The sequence below is a fragment of the Pelobates fuscus genome, chromosome 3 (assembly GCF_036172605.1).
Source record: "Pelobates fuscus isolate aPelFus1 chromosome 3, aPelFus1.pri, whole genome shotgun sequence".
Taxonomy (NCBI): domain Eukaryota; kingdom Metazoa; phylum Chordata; class Amphibia; order Anura; family Pelobatidae; genus Pelobates; species Pelobates fuscus.
In genome coordinates, this window is record NC_086319.1 from 264,007,271 (window position 1) to 264,023,984 (window position 16,714).

Consider the following 16,714-nt stretch of genomic DNA (forward strand, 5'->3'; position numbering starts at 1 on the left):
CTCTGTGAGAAATAACTGAAAATCTCACTTTTTACTGATTTATTGCCTGCATTGAAGTCTTATGGGCTCTGGATTAAACCTTATGGAAGCAGATCTGATTATATTCTGGGTATTTTGAGAGGAGCAGACCTAAGGCCTACTAAATGCAGGTGAGCGGGAGACGGACGATTTCTCCACCCACTATCTTTCTACCATACGCAGCCTGTTTCTGTTTTGGAAACGCAATTTCTCCCTAACCCCAGGTGAAGAATAACTCAACAGAGATCAAAGAACATGCAGAATCATGTCTCAACTAATATGGCAAAAGCTGCACCACTAGTGAACTCTCAGGACCAGCAGCTTACTACTCTGGCCAAACTAGATGGTTTTTTTTGCAAAAAATTATTTTAAACTCAGAAGCAGACTATAGTCCCCTGCAAAACAGATATTAACATTGTTTCTAAGTACTTGCTGAGAGACTCTAGCCCTTTGGGAAGGGCGCAGACTCACACCTCTTCTCAATCAAGCAGGTCCTGGCATCTATTGTCTTGCCTACAAATGAGACGTTGGGAACCAGCCTAGCCACAGTACATGTCCTTAAAAGGGGAGGTCAATGACTGACCCAACAAGTGCAGTGACTGATGTGCAGCAGTGGTTCCTGCAGTCCGGGAGTACCTACTTGGGTTCACGCCTACACTTGGCTGAATCATCAGGTGGGATTCTGTTAAGACCATGGAAGTCACAGGTTGAACTAAAACTGGGACTATCCTAACGGCCGACTGCCATTTTACACTTTAAAGGAACACTATAGTCATCTAAATTACTTTAGCTAAATAAAGCAGTTTTAGTGTATAGATCATTCCCCTGCAATTTCACTGCTCAATTCACTGTCATTTAGGAGTTAAATCACTTTGTTTCTGTTTATGCAGCCCTAGCCACACCTCCCCTGGCTATGATTGACAGAGCCTGCATGAAAAAAAAAAAAACTGGTTTCACTTTCAAACAAATGTAATTTACCTTAAATAATTGTATCTCAATCTCTAAATTGAACTTTAATCACATACAGGAGGCTCTTGCAGGGTCTAGCGAGCTATTAAGATAGCGGGGGATAAGAAAATCTTAATTAAACAGAACTTGCAATAAAGAAAGCCTAAATAGGGCTCTCTTTACAGGAAGTGTTTATGGAAGGCTGTGCAAGTCACATGCAGGGAGGTGTGACTAGGGTTCATGAACAAAGGAATTTAACTCCTAAATGGCAGAGGATTGAGCCGTGAGGCTGCAGGGGCATGTTCTACACACCAAAACTGCTTCATTAAGCTAAAGTTGTTCAGGTGACTATAGTGTCCCTTTAACTTGAACACAGTACTGGAACCACATAACCGAACTAAACCAATGAATAATGCAATTATTTTCTATTCTATTATGAAATTAGGTAATATTTATGTCTGCATATATGCCATCTACAATTACTCTTTGACGTTTTATGTCATGTCTAAGGTTGTCATGTGTTTACCCACAATGTAAGAAAGAGATTGACGCAAACCACCCGCCCCATCCCCAACAAAAAACTAAAAAAACATTATAGCCAGATGTTTCTTTAATATGTAAAATGCTCATATTAAAACAATGTCATACATGTGGCATACAAGAGAAACAAAATGAGTTTTTTCTTAAAAGTATATTTTAGTGCATTATCTACTCCAGCCTCAAATGCAACTTTAAGGTTTGTGAACCATTACAAAATCTATATTACAGAAAATTGGAAACACAGATGACACATATAACCAATATATGATTTAATAAACTATTACAAATCTAAAATACCTGCAGACATCCTGCGCTGTAGCATAAAGGTAGATCTACCTACCGTGTGTACATCAGAATCAAGTTGAAGGCCCCAGCGGTTCAATTCAGTTTGTGCTCTTTCATTAGTCTCAATTCTATTTAGCAGCTTCCCCATGGAAGAGTGATGCTGCTCTGGGGACAGATGAATCTGCTGTGTCAGAGTCTAAGAATAAAATTATGAATTGGAATCAGGAAAAGTACACACAATTTCAAAATCCTCAGGGTATAGATAAAGCTAAAAATACATACAGTAGGTGGAACACACATCTGTTGGTTCTACAGAAAGAAACAACACATAGTGCAATATTGCCAATATTAAGAAACAAATTTATGTAGGTTTAAAGCACACACAAACATGGAGCCAAATCTATACAAATAGCTTTCATGGGTAGTGCAGAGTGACTCTTAATAGGATGTTCCCAATCCTTCTTCCAGCTGATCTCTGTGTAGCCTGCAGCAATGATGGAATGAAACATCCTCCTCTGGTATAAAGAAGCTTTATTGGATTTAATAGAATAAGCACAAAAAACTATGTGCAAAAGTAAAAAAATCACATGGACATAAGCAAAAAGTCCAAAAGTGCAAAAAAGTCCAATACTGACACAGCCAGGTGGCTAATCTATCCGATACGCGTTTCGCCCTGTGGTGGGGGCTTCCTCAGTCGGTATGTAGTGGGGGAGCCTTCTTGGCGTCTTTTTTAAACCATGCATTGCACACTCTTTCGGGTCCGGTTGTGTGCACTTGGAACGTTAAGTGAGTTCCAAATCCCGTCATGCGCTCCACTTCCGGGTTGATTGACTAGCGCCATTGGAATGCAAAATCGGCGTCCCTGGAACGCATGTCATATGGCACGTGCGTTCAACTGAGATGCTTTATTTATCCTCGAAAATCACGTTATCAGACTCTGTGGTGAAAGTAACCTTGGCCACTGGGTTTTGGAGGAGCTTGTTTGCCAGCCTCCTGCCCTGTGACTATGGCCCTGTAATAACTGGGATTGAAGACACGGTCTGTGAATCGGCACTTCGAACTCCCGAAGTAGTTCAAAGCAGCATTCGACCACATGGCGGCAGCCATCTTAAGCCGCGAGCACAATGAGCGATGTTTGGTCGTAGAGTGTATGGAACTCAAATCAGACACTCAACGGCGCGAACACCACTAAACACATACCTTTCACTGATGTTCAGCTATTCGAATAGGAATCGAACGGCGTTCAGTGGGAAAAAACTCCCGAACATGAGACATAAACTGAGCCTACTCCCGAAGCGGTATTTTATATTGAATTCCCGAAGTAGACCAACAACACAGCCTGATTTCCTGGAACTCTTTTCGGACAGTAATTTTGTGTGCGGTCGGTTAAAATAATCCCTCCATGGAAAATCTGAACAAATGAACCGATCTGGTTGAATTGTGGATATGTTGCTCACCCAGATCGGGGCTATCAGGGGATAAAACGTTTATGGGGTTTCCATGAGTTTTAAAGGTACATATAAAAATATGTATTTTTCTGCCTGGAGACACTGGAGTCAATACAGTATCTGAAGCAATTATCTCCCAGGCAGAGGGGAGGAATTGTATGTTTGTATATGGGAGTGTCATGCATTTAAAATCTATTGTCATTGGTCTGTGACTTTGTATTGTAGGTCCCCACAAGATCCATGTGGGAGTGCCACATGAATAGGGACTTGCATAAAAGGCCAGTGTGGCTACCAATAAATCAGTTCCTACTTACCCTCAACAAAGAGTCATCTCATGTGTGGGGGAAACAGCTGTATCTACGCTGGGGATTGCTATATCCCTATACTCCCCTGGTATTATAATCACTAGCTGTTCCTCCTATACTCTCTGGAGTAGGAGAGGTTCGCCGACTGGAAGCTGGATCCTGGGCCCAGGGTGGGTGGAGGACAGCGAGTTCCCAGCCAAGCTGCAACGCTGGACATGGGGACTACGGTGCTGATGGAGTGCTGGAAGTCTTCTGTGAGCACTAGGAGCATCCATTGGCGATGGCATCCGGTCGGGGTGCCAGGCGGTCTGTCACATCTGGTGGTATAAGTGGGATGGCTTCCTAGTGCGAGGAGAGGCATCCTGGAGACACGCATTGGATTTTACAAATTGGGGGAAACGCTAGCATTCGTGCAGCGTCCCTATCTACGGAGGAACTCGGGAGAATGGAGTGAGCTGGATTGGAGAGATGCCACTCGGAAGGAGCTGTGGCGCAAGGCACGGGAGGATGTACAGCGGCGGCGAGAGAGCCTTCCCAATGAAGAACAGAGGTCTCAAGCACATGTGGCCATGCGGCTGCCTTTTCTTGGAGAGCAACCCCTGGAGGAGTGGGTGAAGGAACTGTGGAACCTGATTTGGAAAGAGTTGTGGCTGGACGAGGCTTACTGGGCACAAAAGTGGTACGTCAACCGGCGCAATCATTGGATGGCTGATGAAAGTATGCCGGAGGGTGAGGACTATAATGGCCCCAGCTTACTGAGGGAGGCTTTTGAGGTAGGCAGTGACTTTGGGTGTCCGGGAGAATATCGGCTCTGGGACACACACAACATCAGGGAAGCCCTGCTGGATCTCCCCAGAGCAGACGACTAGGGGCCAGACCCTTTTCATCTGGTCACCATGGAGTGGGAGCTGGAGCAGTTCCCAACATCTGTTCAGCTTAGTGCGCCAACCAGGTACACTGCTGGGAACCAAGATAATTAGTCCCGCACCTCAACAGCAGTACCTGTCTTTCAGAGACTTGGCTGTGGTATCCTCTGTTTCTATACCAGTTGCAGAAATAGGGGATCTAGTAGACTGGCCCTGTGAGGAACTTTAACTGGCAGGTGGAGATGGGACCGAGGTCTCTCCACCGGCCCTACAGGGATGCTGGGCAACTGGCCCAGATCCCCAACTACAGCCGGACTTACCAGGAGTAGGGACAGTCTGTCCTTCTCCACAACGGCTGTGTACAATGCAGGGAGTGGAGTCAAACTGTCTCTCCCCAGCGGCAGCCAGAGGTACCGGGAGAGGAGACAACGGGTCCTCCTCCCCAACTACAGGGGGAGAGCACCTCTGAGCCCAATGGTGCAGATGGGCACCATCACTGTACCAAACCTACAGGGATGCTGGACAGCTAGTCCAGATCCCCAACCCCGCAGGAATACCAGGAGGAGGTAGATTCCACACCGGGTCCTGGGGTTAGTGGATGAGACTGCAATGCCCACTGACCCCCTTCCAGCAGAAAAGCTGGCATCAAGGCAGAACGCTGCTGGCCTCTGCTCTACCTGCTCCCTTGTTACAGGGCAGGACTACGTACCAATCCCCCCAGATGAAGCACTGGAACCGGGGAAGAAATGTGGCCTCGGCCCACAAAGTACTTACAACTTCATGACTGGGAGCACAAGGGAGATCGGGGGTGGCGGCGCTCACTCTGCAGCTTGGGACTGACAGGACAAATCAGGATACCCGAGATCAACAGATCAAGTACTTGGTTGTGGGTGGGCTGCCCGACTAACTCAGGTACCGACCGGCAGCAGGTCAGGTGCCTGGTTAGTCTTACCTTGGGGGGGTGGGGGATATGTGGTGAAAGTAACCTCGCTACTGGCTTTTGGAGGAGCCTGTTTGACAGCCTCCTGCCCTGTGACTATGGCCCTGTAATCTAAATATAATCTAAAAGGTCAATTGAACCATGCCAGATTAAAAATATATTGTCTATAAAACGGCGATAGGTCACCAAATTCACAATCCATGGATGTTGCGAAAATATAAAAACTTCTTCCCAATATGCCATAGATTGTCATAACTCTGTGTGAATTTAGGGCCCATTGCTGTGCCCCAAAATTGAAGATAAAAAGAACCCTGAAACTAAAAATAATTGTGCTTTCAAATAAGTAAAATTCCCTCTAAAATATACTCCATCTGTTCTTCTTTAAAATTGGATTTCATAAAAAAAAAATAAAAAAAAAATGTCTTGCAGCTTTAAGGCCGACTTCACGTGGAATAATGCAATACAGGGATGTGACATCACTAATAACCAAATGGTACTGTTCGTCCCATTTTATAGTCTCTTTATGGCATATTGGGAAGAAGTTTTTATCATTTCAGAACATACCTGGGTGGCGAATTTGGTGTCCTATTGCCTTTTTATAGACTAAATATTTTTAATATGAAATGGTTCCATTGACCTTTTAGATATGTTTTAATCCTTTTTAAACGAAAATTAAAAAGGGAATTATCCTCACTACTACCCATAGTCAAACAGATAACTTTATAGACCTCTAAATTTTTATCCAAGACCAACAAAAGAACACGAATGAAGAAACTTTTTTAAACTAGTAGACGCTAATAGATATATTGAAAAGAGTAGTTCTCACTATAAACCTTGGCTGAGTAATGCACCTAAAGGACAATTAAGTATCAGACGCAACTACTCGGATGAACACTATTTTATAAGTAAGGCAAAGAAGATCAAGGGCCAAGTTATTGAAAAATTATGCTTCTCTAACTACAGCGATGGAAGAAGTGAGAAACATTCCAAGAGAACACCTATTAACCTATAAACAAAGAAGTATAAGGAATAGAAACACATATGAGGCCCATTGTAACTTCAATGGCAACAACAATAAAGTAAATAGGGCAAATAAAAAATACCGGCACATTTTACAAGGTGACCCAGTTCTCAAAATTTTCTTGCCTACACAGCCTTAAATTATTTATAGAGGTGCTGCCAATCTCAAGAGATCCTTAGTCCATAGCGGTGAAGGCCCACAGACAGTAAGCCACTTTTTAAACCAGAAGAATGTTTTTTATGGATGTGGGACATGCTTATTATTGCAGGTCAACAAAAAGTAAGAAGAGACCTAACCGATATTAAACAATACACCAATAGTGAGTACACCATTAGGGACCAATTGACATGTTTCTCAAAAGGGGTAATATATATATACACTGAAATGCCCCTGTAACTTATTATATTTCGGAAGGACCATGCGTAAAAGTTAAAATATCGGAACATAAAAAAGGAAAAGAAAACCATAGCGTCTAACCATTTTAAAATTAATCACAGTCAAAACCCAGAAAGCCTCTTTTTTTTGCCCCTCAAGCTGAGGAAACCCCCACCACAGGGCGAAACACGTATTGGACAGTTAGCCACTAGGCTGTGTCAATATTGGACTTGTTTGCATTTTTTGACTTATTTGCACTTTCTTGGACTTTTTGCTTATGTCCAGATTATTTTTTACTTTTCCGCATAGTTTAGTTTATTGTGCTTATTCTATTGAATCCAATAAAGCATCTTTATGCCAGAGGAGGATCTCTCATTCCATCATTGCTGCAGGCTACACATAGAGCAGCTGGAAGAAGGATTGGATGATTGGGGACATCCTATTAAGAGTCCATCTGCACTACCCATGAGAGCCATATGTATAGATTTGGCTTCATGTTTGGGAGTACTTGAAACCTACATAATTTTGAATTCTTTATATTGGCAATATGTTCCACCTACTGGATGTATTTTTAAGTATTCTTTAGAGTGGTATAAGGACGAGGCTTACTGGGCTAACACATATACCCACACATTGTGTATCTCACTTCTCACGATATGGAACAAACCTAGTAACCACATGGACTTGTTTCATACATAACTTGATGCTTAACACTTCACAGAAGACCTATGATATAAATGGCAAGACAAAAATATATCTTCTACCCACTCAAATTTAGAAACATAGTGTGAAGTCAATTATTTAGCTACCAAACAGGACTTAAAAAAAAAAAAAAAACCTTTACCAAACTAGCAGAGATAAAGAAACAGAAACAAGCATAGGTAGACTATTGTACTTTGCCCAGGAAAGTGGATCAGGAAATTTGAGTTTTACTTGACAAATGTATTTCCATTGGGATGTTGAAAGTCTATGAGTCATAACATATGAAATGTAGTCCTACCCAACTAGAAGTAGGAATGAACACCCGAAATACCATGCTTCTAGGAAATACCATCCTTCTAGCGATGACTCATTCTCCAGTCATTTCCTCTCTTAAACTCTTTTTAACGGATAATAAAGTTAAGTGGAGGGAAATAGGAAGGAAACCGTGCAGAGATAGGTGAAGCACTGACAGTTATGGTTTCAAGGGCTGTCACCATCAAGAAGGAAATGGGATGTCAGGCAGAGCTCGGATTAAATGAACATATGGGATGATCTACAAAAGCAGAGCAGAACACAAGACCAACCAGAAAGCAGGGAGGGTAGATAGGAGGACTAGATATAAATAACTGCCTAGAAAACCCAGCTGCCAAAAGCACCATCAACTGATACAAATGTATAAAAACAGTAAAACATGTAAAAAAGTTCTCAGGGACAAACAAGCAGCAGTCCTGCAGACCTGGTCTACAGATCCAGCATGGTAAAAGGTCCCAGCAGTTATGCTGTATGGAGGAGACTTGCCATCACACAACAACTCTTACCTCCATTTACAAAAACTCATTCACAATTGGTATCTGCAATGTGGAAAAACAGCGGAATCCCCTATTTTAGAAACCACAAACTAGCTCTCTATTGAACCTATGGATGTGGTCTCTGGCGCCTCAGAGAGAACAAAAAAAAACATAAGGATATATAGACCCATAAGCTGGTTAACACTCCAACTGTAATGTTCCAATTTACGCTACACTAGGTGAAAAATTTGGAAACCATGGCTAGTCCAAAGGGCAAATAGAGAAACTGGTAGTCCGTGTCCTGGTAAACCTCAGGTACCAACAGTAATCCAGATGGATCAGAAAGTGGAGGCAAGTCTCCTTCAATTACACAAACATTATGAACTGATCCCTTGACAGAGTAAGATTCTCATGATCTCCATCCCGAGAGTAGGAAAAATTCTTCTGTTGTTGAAAAGATTCAGGTCTAAAACTGGGTGAAAGGCCTTTACAGGACTAAGAACTGGTTGTGTTTGTAACCCCAACTATGTTCAATCACTGGCACTGGATATACCAACCCATTCCTGTCCAGCTCACCCTTTACTCAGAGGTTTGCAAATGACCTGACCCAAATACTACTGATAGCCTTGGCTACTATGGTGAAAATAGTTCAGGAAGACTTCCTAGGAGCAGGAGACTTCTTTGTTTTGGAATAGCAATGTTTCAAGAGATCTGAGAGGTGCCTGAGAATTGGAAAGAAGCCTTTGCAAGGTAGAATTAAATAAGAGCATATCGTAGGTAGGATCTTGCCTATTCTTGTTTAGAAAGACACTTTTACACAAACTAAAAGGTTAAATAATGGCTTAGAATCCCATTATAAACAAAACCTTAACCAGAAAGTAAAGCAATAAAAACATAAGTCAGATCTAAAATCCACAGACTAGAAGCCCACTTAAGACACCCCATCTGCTGTACCATGTCACAGGAACCCAGTAGCCAAATTAAGCAGCGATAAGGTCAGGAAACCCAACACTCTCTGACTGGCTCTGGTTGGACTGAACCTGTTTTAATCTTTCTGCCTCTGCACTGTGCTCAACGTGCCACTGTGAGGACTGCGCTCATGAGGATTTCATAAGTTCATTTTGCAAAGCACCTGTGGGTATGACAGGTGTAGCTTTGTCAGTGCTATTACTCCCAGAAACAATAAGTCAGGACCACCCTATTTAAAGAGAGCTCTCTGGTTTCAAAGTCCTTAGCACTATTTTGTACCTGTTCTTTGATATGTGTGATCTAGCTTGCCTTGACTAAGTTTCTTCTCTACTGCCCTTGACCACTTGACAGAGCCGGTTTACTTTCCTCCTGCTGCGTGCTCCAGTCTGTAGGTTTGCCTGACTATCTGGCCCGTGTACTAGTCCCTGGTTTGTTTATGGAAATTATTCTTCTCTGTTGTCCTGACCCTTGCCTGTTTTGACAACGTCTTGGTTTCAGTGTTTCTATTACCGAATTTCGGTTACCTGCCTTTGTCTGGTACAATTTATTTTGGGTTTCATATTTTTTTTATATTCTTCCTCTCCTGGTAAAAGTAGGCAGAGACCTACCTTGGCAGTCCACCAACCACGTGATTCCCTATTCTGGCAGTAATTTCTCCAGTCCCTGCTCACTCCTTTAGCCTCTCTGTGCACACAACCAGGTTAAGGATATCACTCACTCGAATTCACATAATTTTCATCTCCCTCTTATGTTCTGGAGACATGTTTGCCACAAATAACACCCCCCAGTCTATAAAAGTGTTATTTTCCAAGTGCATAGTGCCCTGTTGTGGTTACTTTGATCCCCTACAGCTTGTTTATATTACACCTTTATCTATTCTGGATTTGGACATGGCTTATGCTGACTATTCTGGGATCCCTAACCTGGCTCTGTCTCTCGTAATTCTCGTAAATCTGGATTCCCTTTGACAATAGCTTGTTTTCACCTTCCTATCTGGCATCATATTACGCACATTTAAAGGAACACTATAGTCACCTAAATTACTTTAGCTAAATGAAGCAGTTTTAGTGTATAGATCATTCCCCTGCAATTTCACTGCTCAATTCACTGTCATTTAGGAGTTAAATCACTTTGTTTCTGTTTATGCAGCCCTAGCCACACCTCCCCTGGCTATGATTGACAGAGACTGCATGAAAAATAAACTGGTTTCACTTTCAAACAGATGTAATTTACCTTAAATAATTGTATCTCAATCCCTAAATTGAACTTTAATCACATACAGGAGGCTCTTGCAGGGTCTAGCAAGCTATTAACATAGCAGGGGATAAGAAAATCTTAATTAAACAGAACTTGCAATAAAGAAAGCCTAAATAGGGCTCTCTTTACAGGAAGTGTTTATGGAAGGCTGTGCAAGTCACATGCAGGGAGGTGTGACTATGGTTTATAAACAAAGGGATTTAACTCCTAAATGGCAGAGGATTGAGCAGTGAGGTTGCAGGGGCATGTTCTATACACCAAAACTGCTTCATTAAGCTAAAGTTGTTCAGGTGACTATAATGTCCCTTTAACACGGCCACTCTAAGGACCGGTATACCTTCCTACATTTCTCTGTGCCTTTCTTGTGGGTTCATACTGGGTTATTTATAACAGTGAACCCAGTGAATTCTCTTAATCTAGTTCTGTTATTTCATAGTTCTACCTTTATTTGAATCACTCTAAGGTTCTCTATTAAGCCTCTCCTATCCCTCTGTCTTTGCATTGCTTAGGTCCTATAGCCAACCCTGATACTTACAAGTTCAGAGCCTCCCTTCCATAGTCTTACTGATGGGTGAATCCCACATTAGGCTCATAGAAGCAGAAGGACTAACCTCACAGAAAAGAATAGAAACATAGAGTGTAATGGCAAATAAGAACCATTCGGCACATCAAGTCTGCCCAATTTTCTAAATACTTTCATAAGTCCCTGGCCTTATCTTATTTCTAGGTTAGCCTAATGCCTATCCGAAGCAACTCCTCAGGGTGTTAACCTCCATGCATCCACTTCTCTCTGTACTATGTCCTACTGTTGTGGTAGCTTGTCAGATGACAAGCATAACAAAGACATCCAATACACCTGTGTCGACCAAAGTGCATAATTTTAGCATTAAAGGTAAACTATAGTGCAAGGAAAAGCAAACCCATTTGCAAACTCAGAGTAAATTTCAATAGTTAACTTTTGTAAACAAGCACAGACATTGAAAAGTGTTCCTTCCTAATATTTTAATCTACAAGGGAGTTGTAGATTGTACAAATATATGTATGAAAGAAAAATAGGCCTACCAGGTCATGGGCCACCTGTCCTAAGGACAAGTTCAGGTTAAAAGATATGTAAACAACAAAAGGTGTGGAAAATTGCGCTTTAGTAAAGGATTTTGTGATAACAGTAAATTTCAGCTGCTGTGAACACTCTGTGGGTATTCCCAATATCCCACCATAAAACAACACCAAAACAAACTAAATAATTTGGGATCCGGTTAGTGTTTCCACTCTCCGGGTCTCAAATTAGAGTGCAGCGCTTAGTGAACAATATGGATAACTCACCCCAATCTACTTAGCTTGTGGGGGTATACATGAAAAATAAAAGAGAAAAAAATACAGAATAATAGTGTAATATTGTATATACACAATGATTTGTATTAGGTGTGAGTACAATTGGTTTCAGGTTAAAAGATGTGAGTTTTGGTTTCAGGTTAAAAGATGTCCTTCATTTTATATTGACGCAGGCATACCAGAAAATAATTAAAAAAATAGAGTTAGATGTAATTTTAATAACTTAAATCTTACTGGAATCATGGAGATAAACACATGGGAGTCTTGAACTAACTAGTGTAGATAGGTCGTATCTGTTTACCATTTCAATAATGTTACCTTCATGGCTCGAAAATCTTTTCTCATTTTCTCAGGAATACCAGTCATGAAAGAAAGTTCAGGAAGCAGTAGTACTATACCTTGAAACTGAATTAAAATAGAGAGGAGGAATAGGGAAAATGTATTGGTAAACCAAATGAGATACAATATATCCATACTGTGGATCCAAAACGTTATTTAAAAAACAGAAACTTGAAATGATCTACTCTCCATTTAAACCTTAACAGTGCATGGATGAAAGCACTGTCTCCAATAGCAAGGATTTGTCAAATAAATGTACTATGTTGAATATTTTAATAAAGGAACATTCCAAGTGCTCTGTAAGGGTTTACCAAATGCATTATGCATGAGTAGACCAATATTAAAGATTTTTTTTAGATCTGTCTACAAACTCTGTCTTTCAAAGAACACACACACATTATATATATATATATATATATATATATATATAGTGTGTTTTGTCATGGTGGGTGGTGATTTCAAGAGGTGGGTGTTCCCATTTTCGTGATGATAGGTGCTGCATTTACAATGGGTTCCGAACAGCACCAATCATTACAGAGACTGACAGACTCTTGACTTGCAAGTGCTTGTTCCCTGGGAGTCTTCATGTAGTTAATGATGTGCCGATTTACTGGTATGAGAGCCTGGAAGTGTAGTTCCTGGCTATGTGACAGTCAGGGATGCTAGGTGAGTTTCCCTTTAACCCCTTAAGGACACAACTTCTGGAATAAAAGGGAATCTCCTATAAATGATATATAAAACCAACAACATACGGATACAGCTGTAAACAAAAAAATAAATATGCAATAGTCACAGTGTAATACAGTTTGCACAGTTGGGGGGGGTCCACCGCCCATCTGGATTACTCTCACCAGTTATGGGTATTGGCTACATTGGTGTATGGCAACAAATATATTCAATAAAATATAAACTATAAATTGGACCTATGTATTTCCCCCTGTTCAGGGGCTTTCTCAGAGACCGAGATGAAAAAAAACAAAACACATTCAACAAACGACAATAATAATAAAAAAGTGCGATAATCCCACCCTTCCTAGATATCACTAAAGTTCCTCTGATTGGTGTGGCCAACGGGATGTTCGGGCGCCCTCTCCAACCAACTCTCTCAGTTTCTTCTGTCCACTTTCAACTTTGTTCATTCTCCATCTTTGATTCTTCCTCGGGAAGTAGGACTCATCTATACACACTATTGCGTATTTCTTTTTTGTTTATAGCTGTATCCATTTAGTGTTTGTTATATTTAAAGGGTCACTATAGCCACCAGAACAACTACAGCTCAACAAAGTTGTTCTTGTGAGTATAAACATTCCCTGCAGGCATTTTCATGCAAACACTGCCTTTTTAGAGAAAAGGCAGTGTTTACATTGCTGCCTATGGACACCTCCAGTGGCCACAGGATGTGCTTCTTGGGCTAGTGCCACAATACTGAACTTTCCTAATAGAGATGCATTGATTCAATGCATCTCTATGAGAGAGTGCTGACTGGCCAGGCCGGTGTTTGGCCCTGCTCTGCCCCATTGTCAAATCAGCCAAATACAATGCTTTCCCTCTGGCAAACCAGTGAGTTGGCTGAAATCATAAATTCTGATGTCAGCAAGGAGACGGGGCAAGCGCCGGCACACCCGTGTGACACTGGAAATAAGTTACATTTTATGAGGGCTAAGTGTAGTTTTAACACTATTGGGTCAGGAATACATGTTTGTGTTCCTGACACAATAGTGTTCCTTTAAACATTTAAGTTATTTTTACAGTAAACTGTAGTTACAAACATAGGCTTTTGTGTCTAGACTTTTTTTTTAATCAAAAATACACAGTGACACTTATAATACATATTAATCTGTACTATATAAAACATTTGATTCCTTTTTAATGAAACAGTGAATTACCTTTGTTTTTCTTTCACTCACTCTTTTGTGCAAACAATAAAACCACACAATGGGGCATACAAATACATGTAATGTAAACCAATGGAAATACAAAATTTGTGCCATGTACACAAACGCCAAACATTTACCTTATTCTGTGCAGCCTTCCTCTCATTAGGCCTATGGACAAGAAGTGGCTGGTCCTCTTCTTTTATAGTGATACCATAGTTCTTACTTAGGCGGGGTAATCAAATTTAAAAAATAAAGTCAAATAAAATGTCTACAGATATACCGAAAATAGAAAGGTTTATAATTTTATATCGCAGTTTGAGATTCCTTTGGATGGACTTGACTTTAAGGACACTTTTGTTAAATTCTGTATTCATTTTAAACACATGCACACTAACTCATTAATATCCCATGCAGGCTCCTCCTGAAGGGACACTGTAGGCATTAAAACAACTTGGCTTAAAAAAAGCAGTTTTAGTGTATAGATCATGCTCCTGTAGCCTCTCTGCCATTTAGAAGATAAATCACTTATGTTTGTATATGTGGCCCTACCCACACCATCTCAGTATGTGACTCATCCGATGTTCTCCAGTTCTATTAATTGAACTTGAGTCACACACAAATGAGGTTCCTGCAGGAAATTAACAGAGCAGGAGATAAAACATTCTAAATTAAACAGAATATACAATGAAGGAAGTTTAAACATTAGATCTCTTAACAGGAAGTGTTAGGAAGAATGTAGAGGTCGCATGCAGGGAGGTGTGACTAGATATAAATAAACAAAGAGATTTGACTATTAACCCCATGGTGACCAGACAGTTTTTCAATTTTCTTACCGTGAAGGACCAGGGCTGTTTTTACATTTCTGCTGTGTTTGTGTTAAGCTGTAATTTTCCTCTTACACATTTACTATACCCACACATATTATATACCGTTTCTCTCACCATTAAATGGTCTTTCTAAAGATACTAATATTTTCATCATATCATATAATTTACTACAAATTTATTTTTATAAAATATGATGAAAAAAAATAAAAAAAATAAAAACACACCTTTTCTAACGTTGACCTCCAAAATCTGTTACGCATCTACAACCGCCAAACAACACCCATGCTAAAAAGTTTCTAAATGTTGTCCTGAGTTTAGAAATACCTTATGTTAACCCCTTCAGGACGGAGTCAATAGTGCACGTTCTGATCAAAACAAAACGTAAACAAAAACTGGAATTTGCGCTATATGTCTGTCAAACCGTAATTCACCGCTGCCACATTAAGTGCACTTATTATATATCATTTTATTCAGGAGAAACAGGGTTTTAATTTATCATTAACTATTCATATATGGAACAATTTATTATGAATAACATTTTTGAGAAAATATATTTTCTTTAAATTTGTATTTGCGTCTGACATTTTAGCTGTGAATGTCATAATACTGTTAGGTTTTACTGCAAAAAAATGCACATATTTGTAATCAGCGATGTCTAGCGAGTACAGCAGGACCCCCCATTAACAGGTTTTATGCTGTTTTGGAAAGTTACAGGCTCAAATCTAGAACATTCCATTTTCAAATTGAAATTTGCCAGGTTAGTAATGTTACCTTAGAGACGGTGTGGAAGCCCAGGAATGAGTATTACCCCCATGATGGCATACCATTTGAAAAAGTAGACAACCCAAAGTATTGAAAGTGGGGTAATGTTTAGTCTTTTTTTTTTTTTTTTAATTCTTTATTTTTGTTGTGCATGGTATAACAATAGGCTTGGTCAGCCACAATAGCTGTTCCAAGTAGTAATGTAATAAACGGTTATAACATAACGTGGCATAGGAGTATACAGCACATTTTTAGTTTTGGATGATAACATATTACTGTTTAACGCTTCAACAGTATATATAGAATTAGACAGGTTAATCAGTGGCATTAGTAGGTGCACATCTTTTTATATCGTTTTTGTTGTTATGAAAACATGCTTAGTACAACCAATGAGTTTCAGGCAAGTATTCTAGCATAAACGTGTAACAGTAGTGTATTACAGGATAACGTTTCATGTTAAACAGGCTGGGTGTGTGGGGGTACCCGTTTTTTTTTTAAGCCGGTTGACAAGTAACCTCATATGTTAATTCGCTTTGATAGTTTTGTGAGTTATAACATCTATGCATTGAGACAGCCAGGCTATATTTTTTATGTTAACAGGTGGTACCTGGTAGCTGATAATGCTTGTCATATTATAGGGGGAAAGTGTAATGGCTAGTGGCTCCGGTGAGCAATGTGGGTGGTCGGCAATGGTCGTGGATTCGGTAACCATAGGGTAGTGACTGTCACAGATGGCCGGATATTCAGCCTATGCCTTCGGTGGGCCACGTTTTGTAGTCTCTGTCCAGGTCGGTTTTGGAGTGCGCCTGGTGGGTCAAGCCTCTGAGGGCTCTGTGTCTGTCTGCCGGGCATTGGTGAGGTGAGGGGGCCCCCTGGTACCAAGCCTGTGTTGAGGTCTGTTTTTTCAGGGACCCAGCACCATCCAAGTCCGTCCTCACCGAGGGAGAACAGTGTCGGGTCGCGGTCTTGCGTCGCCTGGCGGGTAATTTACTCAGCTGTCTGGGAGCCGGTCTGTTGATTTTACCCTTTCCCCGGAGGCGGTTGCCGGTTATGGTGAGTGTTGGGCGCCGCCACGTGCCATTGTGTGGTCTGCGGCCATTTTGCGTCCTTTGCCT

General features: G+C 40.9%; 2 protein-coding genes across 2 annotated transcripts in view; both read right to left on the reverse strand.

Moving 5' to 3' along the window:
* The window catches only part of PIWIL2 (piwi like RNA-mediated gene silencing 2), a 198,569-nt gene that overhangs the window by 99,556 nt on the left and 82,299 nt on the right, over nucleotides 1–16,714 (reverse strand). Inside the window, exons 8-10 of the mRNA XM_063446248.1 lie at nucleotides 14,148–14,232; nucleotides 12,113–12,199; nucleotides 1,847–1,987 (exon numbers count right to left, since the gene is read on the reverse strand). Coding sequence (XP_063302318.1) covers nucleotides 1,847–1,987; nucleotides 12,113–12,199; nucleotides 14,148–14,232 — 313 coding nt within the window. The remainder of the gene's footprint in view (nucleotides 1–1,846; nucleotides 1,988–12,112; nucleotides 12,200–14,147; nucleotides 14,233–16,714) is intronic.
* Nucleotides 1–16,714, reverse strand: part of POLR3D (RNA polymerase III subunit D) — a 243,513-nt gene that overhangs the window by 35,252 nt on the left and 191,547 nt on the right. The gene's annotated exons all lie outside the window — the stretch shown is intronic.